The 15,752-nt window shown below is 42.5% G+C and overlaps 2 protein-coding genes across 2 annotated transcripts in view; both read left to right on the top strand.

The window, feature by feature from the left end:
* Nucleotides 1-11,712, top strand: part of LOC102852241 (lipoma HMGIC fusion partner-like 2 protein-like) — a 28,737-nt gene extending 17,025 nt beyond the window's left edge. The window contains exon 2 of the mRNA XM_006889843.1: nucleotides 11,456-11,712. Coding sequence (XP_006889905.1) covers nucleotides 11,456-11,712 — 257 coding nt within the window. The remainder of the gene's footprint in view (nucleotides 1-11,455) is intronic.
* On the top strand, nucleotides 9,155-9,403 carry LOC102851833 (cytochrome b-c1 complex subunit 8-like). The gene has a single exon (XM_006889842.1). It carries the CDS (start codon nucleotides 9,155-9,157, stop codon nucleotides 9,401-9,403), a length of 249 nt encoding a protein of 82 aa, XP_006889904.1.
* Nucleotides 11,713-15,752: the final 4,040 nt, after the last annotated feature.

Genomic DNA, 15,752 nt, shown 5'->3' with positions numbered 1-15,752 from the left:
TGGGTTTGCTGTGATGCTGAACTTTGTGCCACTGAGGTATTAAACACCAGAATGGTTTCCCAATGTGGAGTGTTCAGTAGAGCTCCCAGTTGTATAAAACAGGTTTGAAAGCAGGAGTGGCATCCATTTTCTAAACCACATGCCTCTGGAAACTCTATGAACTTAGAGAAACGACAATCATTATGGAAAGGCATTAGGACTTTTGTTCATAGAGTTGCTATGAGCCACACTTGACTTGACGGCAATCAACAACAACAGCAACAACCAGAGTCCCAGTTAACTGTGGCACAGACCTTGTGTTGCTGAACATTCTCATGAAATTGTGATGCTTTATGACCTTGATTTTTGAGTCAGGAAACATTGAGTAGCTAATCACAGGTACCAAGCCATGTGCTAGGTCTAAGTTGAACCAAGACAAATAAAGCTGCTCTGTCCTCACAGGACTGAGTGAATCATCAGGATCTTATAATACTGATATATAGTAGTTAGTAAATACTTCTTAATTTAACAAACACAAATAGCATTATTGTGAAAAAGGACTGAAGAGGGAAGAGATTTCTGTAAGTTTTAAGATGAATCCCTAAGGCAGTGGGAGCACAAGGGAGTGACTTTCCAGCAGGAAGTAGTGACACCTGATTCTGTATCGAGGTGACATTTAAGCTGGAATGAGGGGGATATTTCCAGGCTCGTTGGGGGCCATGGCTCAGCATGAGTAAGAGCCCTTGACGACGGAAGGGTGATGCGTGATGGGTGGCCGGATTTGTTGAGCTTTGTTTGCCTGAAAATGTCTGAAGTCCTGCAACATCCTCCTCCTGACATGAGCACACGGCATGCAGTTAGTATTTGTTTAAAATGAACTAATTGGAGTTGAGATTTGTCCAAAGATTGTTCTTTGTTACTCTTGAGTCAGTTCTGAACTGTACTGACCGTAGCCTGACCCTGTGTCATTTTGATGACTGCAATATGTTAGAGTCCATTGTTGTAGCTTTTCTGCCGACTCTACTCACTGAAGGTTTCCTCGTTCTCACATCTGTCTGCCTTGGACTTTAACAAGCATAATGCCTTTTTCTAGTGATTGATTTTTCTGCTGATGTACCCCAAAGTACATGAGTTGAAGCCTGACCTCTAAGTACTACTCCAGTTATGGTTGGTTTTTTGTTTGTTTGTTTGTTTTGACGTTTTCAAGAATTTTATTTTATTTGGATCCACAGTTGACACCCATTGAAGCAGCTGTCAAGAAAGAAAATGATGTATATAGCATTGGGCAACTCTGCTGTCAACGGCCTTTTTTTCTTAACTTAAATTGGGATTTTAATGAAGTTTACAGAAAAGTTGGATTTTCATTCACTCATTGTTGCACAATTTCCTCCCTTTCCCAGTCCACTGTGCTATGTACCTCTTATTCTGGACTGTTGTCACAAATGATGCCTAATCATATGTTCCTCTTAAACAGTTCTTTCCTTCATCTGTTCTGATGCACAGTTATGGTTTTTATAAGATTGTTCTAGTTGTTGTTTTGGCAGTCCACCCACAGTATATATATTTAGTATTCTCTAGCCCCACTCTGGAGGCAAGAATTTTAAACTCCATCTGACATACCCTGGGCATATTGCAAGGAGGGAGCAGTCCTTGGAGAGGGACATCATTTGCAAGGGTGGAGGGACAGTGCAAGAGAGGAGGACTCAGATGAGATGGATTAATTCAGTGACTGGGGTAAAGCGGGTGGGTGTGTCAGAGATAATGAGGTTGGCACAGGATAGAGCAGAGGTCAGAGCTGTTGTACATAGAGTCACTATGAGTCGCAAGCAACTTGATGGCACGTAACAGCAACAGCCCCACTCTGGGAACTCAGAGTTGAAGGAATTACACTGCCAACACAAAAGTACATGGTTTGAACCCACCAGCTGCTCGCTGGGGAAAGATGCACAGTCTCCTCTGATGCGATTTACTGCCTCTGAAAACCTACTGGAGCCAGCTTTGGGTCCGTTATGATTCTATGGCACACAGTAACCAGCCCCAGTCTGAATGAAGCGATTCTTTTACAGACTTCCTTTTCAATTATACAGATTTCACATGCCTTTGAGGCAATTTAAAAAGTGCATGGATGGTGTGGGTTGGTTGGATGCACCTTAGTTCTCAGTGTGATCTTGATTTCAAAGTGACATCATCACTGCTTTTAAAAATTTTAACAAGGTCTTTTGCAAGCTTATCTTATACAGAACATTGTTTGACTCTTTAAAAACTTTCCTGGGTATTTGGATGAAAGTTTACAGTGCAAACTGGTATTCCATTCAACCAGTCAAACATGTTTTCTGACCTTAATTATAATCCCCATGTTGTAATATCATTCTTCTTACTTTCACTCTGTGACGGCTGCTTCCATTCATCCTTTCACTGAATTTCTTGACTGCTGCTTCCACGAATGTTGATTGTTAACATAAGTCAAATAAAATCCTTGACAACTTCATTTGCTTTCATTTATCATTCCACTGTTTTATCAGTCCCCTTGTGAGATCTGTGTTTCATATTCAGGCATGACCAATACTGTAGGGTTGTTGTTGTTGTTGTTGTTGTTGTTATGTGCCGTCAAGTCGTTTGCGACTCATAGCGACCCTATGTACAATAGCCCTAAACCCTGCCCTATCCCGTGCCAATCTCATTGCCTCTGACACACCCATCCCGATTACCCCAGTCACTGAATCAATCCACCTCATAGAGGGTCTTTCCCTCCTGCGCTGTCCCTCTACTGTACCCAGCATGATGTCCCTCTCTAAAGACCTGTCTCTCCTTATAACATGTCCAAAGTATGTCAGGTGAAGCCCCAGAATCCTTGCCTCTAAGGACCAGCCTGGTTTAACCCTCTCTAGGATGAATCTGTTTGTTTTCTTGGCAGTCCATGGTACATTCAATACTCTTCTCCAGCACCACAGCTCAAAGGCGTCAATTCTTCTTCTATCCTCCCTAGTCATTGTCCAACTCTCTGATGCATAACAAGTGATTGCAAAAACCATGGCCTGTATCAGGCGCATCTTAGTCTCCAGTGAGACACCGTTGCTCTTGAGTACTTTAGAGAGGTCCCTAACAGCAGACTTTCCCATCACAATACGTTTTTTGATTTCCTGGCTACTGGTGCCAAGAGTGTTGACCGTGGAGCCGAGCAAACTGAAGCTGTGAACCCTCTCAATCTCTTTGCCATCCATCCTGATGCTACCGATTGGTCCAGTGGTGAGAATTTTTGTCTTCTTGACATTGAGCCTCAGTCCATACTGAAGGCTGCAGTCCTTGACCCTCTGCAGTAAGTGCATGAGGTCCTCCTCAGTTTCAGCGAGCAAGGTTCTGTCATCTACACTACGCAGACTGTTGATAAATCGTCCACCAATCCTAACGCCACGCTTCTCCTCATAGAGCCCAGCCTCTCGGATAATCTGCTCTGCATACAGGTTGAAAAGGTATGGAGATAGGATGCATCCCTGGCGTACACCTTCCCAATTTTGAACCATGCAGTGTTGCCCTGCTCTGTTCTGATGACTGCCTCTTGGTCCAAGTATAGGTTTCGCATTAGCATGATTAAATGTTCTGGGATTCCCATTCTTCTCAGAGTCAGCCACAGTTTGTTATGATCCACGCAGTCAAATGCCTTTGCATAATCAATGAAACACAGATAGACATTCTTCTGGTATTCTCTGCTTTCAGCTAAGATCCATCTAACATCAGCTACAATATCCCTAGTACCACGACCCCTTCTAAACCCAGCCTGCACTTCTGGTAGTTCTCTGCTGATGTACTGTTCCAGTCGTTTTTGGATAATCTTCAGTAGAATCTTGCTTGCATGTGAAATCAATGATATTGTTCTGTAGTTTCCACACTCCGTTGGGTCGCCCTTCTTTGGGATGGGAACAAATACAGACCTCTTCCAGTTAGTTGGCTAAGTGGTTGTTCTCCAGATTTCTTGGCATAACTTGGCTTTAAATTCATCACCAAGTGCTTCAAATCAGGTTCTTCATCGGTAAGCAAGGTTCAGTCATCTGCATCAATTGTTAATAAATTATTTTTTAATCCTGATGTCACATTCTTAATATACTCTAGCTTCCCAGCTATTCAGCGAACAGGTTGAATACAACCCTGATATACACTTTTTCTTACTTCAAACCATATACTATCCCCTTGTTCTGTTTAATAACTGTCTCTTTATCTATGTTCAGGTTTCCTTATGGGACCACTAACTGTTCTACAATTCCTATTCTTCATACATTAGCAAAACATACTTTAAGCCTGTCAGTTGGCTGCTTGAGATTAATTTTAAAACAATAGAGAGATAGCTGTAGAATTCATTTCTTGTTTATGACTCTGTAGAAGCTAAGTCACCTCTAGCAGCAACACATGGCTTTCTTTTGTTCTTGTCCTTAGAGAGTTTCCTTTGTAAATCAAGGTCTAGTCAGTGGTTCTTCAGTATTTAGTCTGGAAACCTGTCTGAAGAGGAAGTAGAAGCATGATGTCAAATGCTCACTTGTTCATAATGTATACTTCTCACATTTTTTTAAGTTAGGAAAAATGGCCTTCTTTAACACAAATGGTAGGTGACCCCCCTCCCCTAAAACAAAGTTCTGTGCTTTAGCCAATAAGAAATGAAAGATTGTAGTGATTGGGTGACTGATGTAAGGAAGCAGGGGACACTAAAAAAAGCTCAGGGCATGTTGTGAAGTAGCCACGGTGCCTTTCCTCACTTCCTTCACGAGCTGAAGAGCTGCGGTTCAGACTTGGCTCATAGCATCCCCTATTCCTAAGCCTGTGCTGATTATCTTCAGACCAAGTAAAATATTATTCATTGTACTCAGCAAATCCCAGCCTTTCCTGCCTTAGGAGCTAGGCAGGACTACTGCAATGTTTTTCTTCCCACCTAAGGGATTTAATTAAAACTTATATTTTATTTCATATTTGATTCCAAGGCAGTAGCAAGAAAAAGACCTGACACATATAATTTTGTGGCTGGTCTGATTGTAGTGCTGAATGCTAAGCCAGAAGCACAGGGTCTGTGACTTAACTTTTCCTGGTTGGGTCATGAATGTGGGCAGCCATAGCATTAGGAAAGGTTCTCAGATGTGTTTCATTCATTTCTTTAGCATATTCTATGTCAGGGGCAAACTGCAAGTCGTAAGACACAGTTCTTGCATTCATGGGGTTCATGGTTTAACAGAGTTAAACCCAAACTAAATGTCTAAGGTTCTCCATTTCTGTTGTTAGGTTCCATCAAGTTGCCTACATCTTACAGTAACCCAAGGACAGCTCAGTGAAACTCTGCTCTCTTCTGCACTATCCTCATGAGTTCTGCTTAATTGTTGTAGTCACTATGTCAGCCCACCTCACTGAGAATCTTCTCTCTTGCTGACTCTCTGCTTTCCCACCATGTTGTTTTCCTAAGATCTGGACCCTCCTGACAACATGCCCAAAGTGTGTAAGATGACATTACATCATCCTTGCCTGTAAGGGGCACCCTGGTTGCATTTCCTCCAAGATATATTTGTTATTTTGGCAGTCCACGGTATTCAATACTCTTCTCCAACACCACAAACATAGAGGTTCTTCTTAAGTCTTCTTAGGACTTACCTACTGTCCAACTTTCAGATGCATAGAAGCAACTGAAAAGATGTGGCTTGGATCAGGCACACCATAGTCTTTAAACTGGCAGGTCCTTAGCACATTTCCCTACTGCAACATGTCTTTTTATTTTTTACTACTGATACCATGGGTGTTGACTGTGGATCCAAGTAAAATGAAATCATTGATAAATTCAATCTTTTCTCCTCTGTCATGATGGTGACTATTGGTTCATTGTGGCGATTTTTTTTTTCCTTGATGTTAGTGTAGAACCCATTTTGAAAGCTGTAGTCTTTGACCTTCTTCCTGAATGCTTCAGGCTTTCTTCATTTTCAGCAAGCAGAGTTGTGTCATTTGCATACCAGATGTTGTTAATGAGTCTTCCTTCAATCCCTATTCCTGGAGGATTTGCTCAGCATACAGTTTCAATTCATATGGAGAAAAGAACAACTCTGCACATACCTTTCCTGACTTTAAACCATGTGGCATTTCTTTGTTTTGTTCAGATAACTGCTTCTTGCAGTACATTAAGGTTTTGCATGACTCAGACTTAACAGTAAATCATATACACCAAACTTCCTACTCTTCATGATGCTTATGAAATAGCCACCTTTGTAGATAAAAAATATTATCAAATATAAGCCATTTTATACTACTTCAAGTAATATACAATGTTATTGTTATGTACAACAGCTCTGAAGCCTGCCCTGTCCTGAGCCAGTTTCACTGACTCCGACACACCTACCCTAATTGCCCCAGTTACTGTATCAGTCCATCTCATCGGGGGTCTTCCTCTCCTGCGCTGTCCCTCCACCCTTCTGAGCATGATGTTCTTCTCCAAGGACTGGTTTCTCTCGGCCACGTGCCCAAAGTATGTGAGACAAAGCTTCAAAATCCTAGCCTCCAAGGAGAAACTTGGTTTCACCCTCTTCAAGACAGATCTCTATAAATGTTAAGGAGAAAAAACAGGAAGGAGGTGACAGGTAGATGGTTGAAGTTTATATAATGTGGCACAGAAGACCATCCAGAGGTGGCGGCATTTAACTAGATAACCTGAAAACATTGGGAAGAATAACATTCCAGGTGGAAGGAATAGCAAGTGCAAAGACGTGACCATGCTATTGGGTTTACAGGGAGCCACATCACCCAGGACTTTTGAGGCCATAGACAGAGATCTGGAATTCAGATTTTGAAAAGTTTTTGGACCTTTCCCCATTTTCTAGAAATAAAAAAGAATCTGCTGGATGTTGTTTTTAAGAGTGACACACAAGGAGCGCTGGGGCAGATCTGGGCTCACAGGTGATGGTGTGCCTTTCTGCGGCACTGAGAGGGAACGCTGATGAGTGCTGGGAGGAGAGGTCTGCTCTGGCCCAGCAGCTGGGCAAGGCAGGGTGGACAGTGGCAACTTCCTCCCTCTTGACTCCTGAGAATTTGGATAAGGCACCCTGTGTGTGTCCAAGCTGGCTGCCCAGCGTGGGAGCATGTAGTTTCGGCACCCATCCCAGCCGCTGGGCCTTGCAAACACATGACAGCTCGCTATTTTAGTACTCTTCTGCAGGACTTTATTATGTGCTTCCATTTCTCTGCTGTCCTGATTCACAGATTGTGCCAGCACCAACCACAAGAGTTGCAAATGTCCTGCGGTGCCTCAGGATTCACATCCGAGCAGTCAGAAAAGGCAGCTCCTCAGTGAGCGTGGAGGAGTTCCGGGTGAATGTTCCCAGCTGGGCTCAGCATCACACCCCTTTTCCAAGCAAATAAGGATTCTCATTTTCCATTGTTTTAAACCTCCACAAATCATCAGACCGCCAATTAGGATATGTTTTTGTGTTCTAAGATCAGTGAGTGCTTGGCTCAGGGAAGTAGTGCTGCTGGTAAAAACCACTTGTCTTCCTTCTATCCCGAGTGAATTTATATACACTCATTACTAACTGGGATTGTTTTAAGCCACTTAATACAAAGTGTGCAAGTCTTATCTGAATTATGGCTCCAGTTAAATGTGAAGACTTTGGCCTTACCTAGGTGTGGCTGGTGCAAGATGCTTCAGAGCAGAGGCTGCACACAACAACCCGAGCCAGGAGTCCTGAGCAAGTAGTAGTATTTTAAGTACCCCAAGTTGAGTCCTTGAGGAAACATTCACATTGGCTGGTCCTTACCCAAGGATAGGAGAGGCTTCGTAGGAAATAAGGGAGAGTTGCAGTCAGAACTAAAGTTTATCCTAGACCATAGAAATGCTAAAAAGAATTGGCTATCATTTTCATTCTCCCCCGCTGAATCAATCTTTACTCAGATGACAAAGCATCTTTCAAGCATCTTACAATGTAGCCTGGACTCTTCCCCTAAATTATTACATCTTTCAAAATAGACATTCAAAATTTTTAAACTCTTCATGTTTACTATGGGAGCAATATGCTAAAGGTTTAGCTGGAGTCTGTGTTCTAGTTGTTCGTTATTGTAGGGCACAGAGTACTCTACAGACTTTGAATCAACCCTGTTAGAAAGGAGTAGCCCTATTTTATAGTGTTGATCCTTTCCTAAGATCATCTAGCGCCTACATGGCAGGGTCTGGATTCACACTTTTATTCCAGAACCAGAGCTGGAAATAAGGAATTGCCTTGTACTTTAGTTTTTGCTGTGATCCAGTTTGCCGCCTTGTTTTCTAACATCAAGCTGGGCAATAGGGACATTTCTGCTGCATGATTTCTATCCTTTGAGGTGACTCCACAATGCACTGCACTGGCTGCCATTGTTCTTAAGGGAACTGGGTTCAGACCACCAGTCATTTCTAACATGACTTTCCAGGATGCCTCATTCCGCAGCTCCTGTCCAGTTTACTTACACTTCTCAACCCTGGACCACATTTCTGTAGCTGCACACCACTTCCTTGTCTGTTCCCAACTCTTAGACCTAGTGAGAACCAGGGCCGTAGGATTACAAAGGCTTTTATTGTGAATTACGCTGAGGATATGAATGAATTCCCTCTACTATATGTTGTTCACTGGTCATTTCCAATTCAATGGCACCTAACAGTAACAACAACATACCCCTGTATGAGGAAGTGAAACTTCACCTCACTTACTTTGAGCATTTTTTCAGAAGGAACCAGTCCTTGGAGAGAGACATCATCTTGGTAGAATGGTCAGAGGTAGAAAGTGGTCAGCCAAAGAGAGGAAGCCCCTCAATGAGATGGACTGACAGCAACTACCAAGCGGACTTGGGCATGGCGTGCAGACCGTGGGGATGGTGTAGGATCGAGCAACCTTCAGATCTGTTGTTCTTCGAGTTGCTATGAGTCACAGTCCCCTCAACAGCACCTCACAACCTAACATTCCTATGTTGGAGCTCTGGTGGCACAGTGGTTAAAGATTTGTGCTGCTGCCCAAGAGGCACGTGGTTCAAATCCACCAGCTGCTCTGAAGGAAGATGCTCTGTTTACATTCTCTGAAAACTCTCTGGAGAGCCAGCGATGAGTGGGTTTTATGAGTGGGATAATCCTTGTTAAAAATCCCCCTTGAGGGACGCCCGTGGATCCTGGATTTTGGAGGGCGCCGCCGCGAAGATGGGCCGCGAGTTCGGGAACCTGGTACAGATGCAGCATGTGATCACCTACAGCCTGTCGCCCTTCGAACAGCGCGCCTTCCCTCACTGTTTCAGCAAGTGGATCCCCAACATGCTGCGCCGCACCTGGGCGTCCATGATGCGGGTCTTGCCCCCATTTGTAGTGTTTTACCTTGTCTACACATGGGGCAACGAGGAGTTTAAGAAATCAAAAAGGAAGAATCCAGCTGTCTATGAAAATGACAAGTGAACAACTCACCTGGATGATGGTTTCCTGCCTTTGAAAGACTCGTTTCTGGGAGAGAGGAGTCCAAGTCTACCTGGTAGTGTCTTGAAGACAAAATAAACTTATCAGCTGCTTAGCTGTATGTTGTAAAAAAAAAAATCCCCCTTGAGACGATCCTCTGTGCAGAGCAGTGGACACTGGGAAGAAGGAACGACTAGACCCCAAAATCACTCTGGTAATGAAATGAACTGTGAAAGTGATGACCAGAAGTTATTCAGCTCTGAGGAAGCATGATGTGAAACACTTCCTAGAAACCTCATGCTCCCAGTGTTCTCTCTGAAGAAAGTGGCTGTGCTTTAAATCATGTGGTCAACCCAGAGAATCTGTTAAAGTGAAGAGAGAATTTACAGCCAAGGTTAATCCCTTGGGATAAATCCCTAGAGACTTGCTATTCTGAGGTAATTAAGAAAGGATTCTGAGTTGTCATTTAGCAATCTTGATTATATAGGTGTTTTGTGGTGGTTTTTTCCTTCTGCCATATAGAATAAAGGCATCCTCATGTAAGCCATATAAAAGTATTAAAAGAAGACTTTTGACCAAGAAAGTGTTTGTTGAGAAAGATTTTGGGACGCAGGCTGCCTTTATCAGTTCAGATTCCCAACTTCCCCCTCCCCAAGGAGCCGCTTCCAGGTGCATGGGGCCACTCTCTCAGGCTTATGCAAGTACAGCCAGGGGCTAGGTCCTCCTGACTCCCCAGGGATGGGATGAAGAATAATTCTCAACCACTGCATTCCCTATACATAGTGAACCAGGGCTGTGAGTAATGGAGAAATAGATGTTTAATAGGACAGGATAAAAGGATCAGCTAAAGAGAAACAGACTGCATGTTAAATCTACTGAAAGCTAAGCGCATTCAAAAGAATACAGACAACAAATACTTAGAGAACTTGATGCGTTGGGGGTGTTGTGTTTTTTCCTCACTGTATATGTAAATATGAACATCTCTGCCTCAGACATTCAACCAGTTGTTGGTAAATGTCATAAAACAGACTCCTCTTGAGCCTCCTTAAGGCGCTGACAGGGTTATGGTCTGGGCTCCTTCACTGCCCTGCCACTTGCATTCATCCAGCCCTTGGTGAACTTTTCGTTTTTTCCTTGCAAAAGGCCAGATGGTAAAAATTGTTATGTCTGGTACAGTGCTCAACACTGGTGTTGTAACAAAAGCAGTGATGGGAATGGTCACGTCCATTCTGGTACAGGCCTACATAACTGACTCTGCACTGGGTTTCTGAAGCTGTGAATCACATGGGAGAAGACTGCCCATCTTTTCCCTTTAGAACTTTGTGGTGGATTCAACCCACAAGAAAGCTGTGGCCTTTGGGCCAGCATCTCCCTATGGACTACCTGGGAAGATATCATTATCTGTTCCTTATTTATATTTCTGTAGACTTTCTATATATAATCAAACAACTATTTTGACTCAATGTCCTGGTTTTGATGTCTCTTCCCTTTGTCCTTGAACAAAGAATTGAACTGGGTGGGAGCTAACAGGAAGATCGTTAGTAGACAGGAAAGTGCTGGTGGCTTATGGGGCAAGGAATTGTGCTGCCACAAAGGTTCATGGTTCAAATCCACCAGCTGCTCCATCGAAGAAAGATGGGCAATCTCTTTTGAGACTGAGAGGATTAACTGGCTCTGAAAACCCACTGGAGGGTCAATTCTGACTTGACTGTACAGAGTCACCACCAAGTTGAACCAAAAGGGACTTCTCACTGCAGTGAGTCCTGCTGGAAGGCACAAAAGCAAGTAAAGTTTGCTCTCAAGGTGAGAAATTAATTATTTGTGGGTTTAGAAGCTAACAGGATCAAAAGTGGCTGAAAATGTTTCTCGTAGGTGCTATTTCTTGATCAGTTCAGCTTAGTTACTTAAAACAGTGTCTAACACTGTTTACAGAGCACCTTCTATATGCAATTCCCCAAAGTAGGAAGTGAAATAAAATGACAGCAGACCTGTCTAGATACTTTAGAGCCTCTGTAGTTCTCACCTAATGTGGTTGTTTTCTCTTCTTCCCTGCAGGTCTCTTCCTGATCCTGGGTCTGATTCTCTACCCTGCTGGTTGGGGTTGCCAGAAGGCAATAGGCTACTGTGGACATTATGCATCTGCCTACAAACCCGGAGACTGCTCCTTGGGCTGGGCCTTTTACACGGCCATTGGCGGCACGGTCTTGACCTTCATCTGTGCCGTCTTCTCCGCACAAGCAGAAATTGCAACCTCCAGTGACAAAGTACAGGAAGAAATTGAAGAGGGGAAAAACCTTATCTGCCTCCTTTAGTTCGGAAGAGACACAGCCGTGCCATTTTCTTCTTTGTAACCTTATGAAGCAATCCACCTCCGGTTTCATCTTTTGAATCAAGTGGAGAACTAGCCTCTGACTACCAAAACCACATTCCACAGCCCCAGGCCTTAACGGGACCCATGAGAGGCAATATCCAACTAAGTTTCTGGGCCTGTAGGCCACACAGCAAATTCTAAGGGACAGAACCTGAAAGTGGTCGACCTTCCCCAGGGCTCACTGAAGGATAATGAGCCTAATCATTGTTTCTCTGGAAATGGAAGACTGTTAGCTAGATATGTAGCCTGTTTGGGGACACTGTCGTGTGTCTGCAGGCATCTCTGCCTCAGGAGCAGGTTCTGGATTGGTGTTTTTATTTTGCCTTCTAGTACTTAGGACTATAAACTCCTGAAGGCAGGATATGTACTAAAGGGTATAGCAACACACTCTTTCTTGTGTAGATGACCAAAGTGTCAGCAAGGACGGCATGGGATCCTATTGTTAAAGGATTCCCAGGCCGAATTCCAGGGTGGATGAAGGAAGTGTCACTCCTGTATTTTAGAAAGCTGAGTTAAAGAGACATAATCCCCTGACCAATCATGAGGATAAAAGTAAAATAAGCTTTCTAGTGAAGACAAACCCTCTCTCTTCCACTGTAAATCACATGCTTTCCTCCCATGGTTAGGACTGTGCTTTGACTGCCAGAGGCAACCTCACATTGATCCTCATTCCAAGGACCGCAGTCTCCACGCCAGCTGTGGCTCATTCAGATGCTGGCTGGGAGGACTTGCCAGGATCTCAGCACTTGGGGGATCCCATTCCCACTGTTTGGTAACTAGGCTGTAGCTGGCTGTATTTACAGCCCCTTAGCAGCACAATGGCTTTCTTTAGAGAACAAAAAGACTTATTCATGGGAGTTAAGTTTTTCTAGTTACTAGTGTGGATCCTGAAAATCAACTGAAGTAACGTTAAACTGATGTAACTGAAGTTGCATTAGAGGTTTCATTCCCAAGAAAGCACAGAATAGGAAGTTAATGGGAAACCAGGAGCTAGACCACGCTCATAGGACCTGCCTACACCTGTTTACAAAAAAGAACACCACTATTTAAAAGCCAGCAGCTTTTAATATAGTTCCCATGAATTCAGGGAAGATGATCATTTTAACCATCATCTTAAAAAGTTACTTCAGAATGAACAAAGTGTCCAGAAAGTCCCGTCTGGAATGACCTTATGCTTTGTAATTGTAAAAATACTGTATCAAGCAGGTGGGGTGGACCAGCCAGATTTCTGGAAGAATATAAGGATTTTAAAAATCCCTTTGGGATTCTTCATCTGTTCATATGAAGGCTTTATTTTGAAAATGTAACAGTAATTACTAAGCACATGGAGGCTGTACCTTCTGTGTCCAAGGTTATCAGGTGGTAAGTGGCATCAGGTATTAAATCAGATTTTATAACTGCCCAGAGTAAATCCATCATAAAGCTGTGTGAGTCTAAAGTCATACTGTGGTGCAGAAAAAAACTGTTATATATAAATAGGTGGAAGGAGGAAACTAATGTTTTATTCCATTCAGGCCTTTAGCATATTCCACACGCCATCTTACCAAACAGATTAAGAACTAAAAGCAAGGCGGGGGGGCAGATCATAAAGAGTTTGTCATTCCTGGACCAAAGTTCAAAGTAAGCAAACCATACATCCTATGACTTTATTTTAAAAAAAAAGGAAGAGGTAAATGAGTATCCTCATAGAAACCCACGTTAACAAGAACTCAGGAAATATTAATCACATCACTCACAGCACACAGAAGTAGACTATGGAACTAACTGGACAAGACTCCTGTCTCTGTGCATTTATAATCATCTAACCAAGTCCCAGGTGGCACTCCACTGTTATCAGAAAGACTAGCAGTTGGAGCCCACCCCGGGTGCCTTGGAAGAATGTCCTGGTGATATGCCTCGAAAAGGCGTCAGCCTTCAAGTCTCTGGAAAAGTTCTCTGCACACACAGGACAATAACAAATTAGAATTCAACTTGCCAGCATCTAGTAACAACCTACTCCAGGTGCCACCACAATAACTTACCAAATCCTTTCTCATTTAAATAATTTTCCTTTTTCAAGCAAAACTTTTTTTTTTCTATATGAGACAAAGAATCGATTTTTCTAACATTACTCTTCCAGTCACTCTCCTAACACACAAATCATAATCCTGGAGATTCTTCTAAGGATGTTCATCATCCTCTTTACTGCCTGACTGCTCTTTGGCCACAGAGAAATCAAGTAACTGTCCCAAGTGGAAATGTGACACTCTTCGCCTACAGGGCACACACACACCCCAATCACACACACAAATATAACGCCCCAACAAACTAAAACATTGAGTAAGCTGAGCAGAGAGGGTAAAACAATAATATTGTGAAATCTCTTTCTAGCCATTAGCCATGCTTTGGTTGGGACAAATGGAACCTCTAAAATCTTGCTAGCTTAGACAGACACACTGCTGCACAGCTGATTGAACAACCACTGAATAAAGAATGAGCTAGGGGAAAAAATATTAAAAGCAATTGTTCTCTGTTAACCCTCATTTCCTAATAAATTTCTATCAACCACCTCATTCTGAAAATCCAACATAGCTGGACCACTACTCCTCCACCACCTTCTTCTCCTCCTAATAAATAAATGTCTTATTTATTTTTGCCTACATTTGTGCTTAAAAGAAAGTTTCCTGATGGGCTTGCCTTCTCAATGAATTCCAAGGAAGCAGAAATATTTGACTTAGATTCTGTGGATTCTTTAAACCTGTGTGCTAATACAACCATGTTACATTGTTGTAAGAGTTTTTGTAGTTTTTAAACACCTGTGGTGTGATTTTTGTTACACATGTATTCTGTCAAGTGCCACAGTCATTTTTTAGTAGCATATTTAAGAATATATATAGATGTATATTATACATACAGAAGTCTGTGTGAAAGATGTGCAATAACAAAGGTGTATGTTTGGGGTGGTTTGTTTTTGTTTTTAAACTGGACAGGAGTCAAAACAAGACTGTTATTACTGTTTTGACAAAGGAGAGTTACACAGGTGTTTTGTTTTGTTTTGCTTTGTTTTGCCTTCATGGCCTAAACAAATCCATAACAATATTAATGCTACACAAGTCTTATGTGAAGAAAAGACTAGTATTAATAATTTTTCCTGGGTCTAACTGAAAATAATCACTAGATTGATGTGAAAGCCAAACCAGCCAGCCAGACCCTGCTAATGCTAGTCTTTCATGTGAAATGTGAAGCTGCCACATTGCCTTTTCTGTCAGTGTGATAACTAGTAGCTGGTACATAATCACTAAGGAGCTGTATTTCTTAACGTGCTTTTATAGAACATGTTAATGCTAGACCACTATTTAAGGGCTAATCTCACATTCTTAGCCATAACAGTCTGGCTTAGAACAGACCTCTCTGTGCAATAACTTGTGGCCACTGGTAACTCTGGCCTACATTTGTATTTGGGTAGCAATGACTCCCAAGGGCCAAAAGGATTAAAGGCACAATTGGGATTTCTCCTGAGACTGTGGTGAGACTCCTTTTCAAGGTTGGGGGAGGGGTCATTAGGTGCTCTGGAGGAACGCAGCACCACTTGATATTCAACAGCCACTTGAGCCAAATACAAAACTCTATTTACAACTGATGGACTCAGTTTGAGCCTTCAAATTTGTGGTTATCCTATTATATTGTAAACTAATACATTGTTTGTCTAGCATTGATTTAGGTTCCTGTGCATATGTTATTTTCACAGCTTGCTAACTTCCCCTTCCCAGATCTGAATTAAACCAGATTTTGCAAACTTATCCTGACTTATATCTGAGTATGTCCACGTCAATGTTTATAATTTGATCAAGAAAATACTTATTGGTCAAAAGTTATTTTAAACACTAACTTGTGTATCTTTGATGACAGTATAAAAGATAATTCAAGTATTTCCAGCCATTTCCTTCTTAATCATTTCTAGCTAGCTCTATACCTACCCTATGTTAGGGAGCCCTGATGGGC

This window comes from Elephantulus edwardii, unplaced genomic scaffold (assembly GCF_000299155.1).
Source record: "Elephantulus edwardii isolate Elephantulus edwardi_28Jun2011 unplaced genomic scaffold, EleEdw1.0 scaffold00082, whole genome shotgun sequence".
In the NCBI taxonomy this organism is placed as follows: domain Eukaryota; kingdom Metazoa; phylum Chordata; class Mammalia; order Macroscelidea; family Macroscelididae; genus Elephantulus; species Elephantulus edwardii.
Note: the sequence above shows the minus strand (reverse complement) of the source record. Positions and strands in the feature narration are given on the sequence as shown.

Bases quoted from the DNA above. Each gene is read 5' to 3' on its own strand.
- LOC102851833 (XM_006889842.1), top strand. From the start codon at position 9,155: ATGGGCCGCGAGTTCGGGAACCTGGTACAGATGCAGCATGTGATCACC.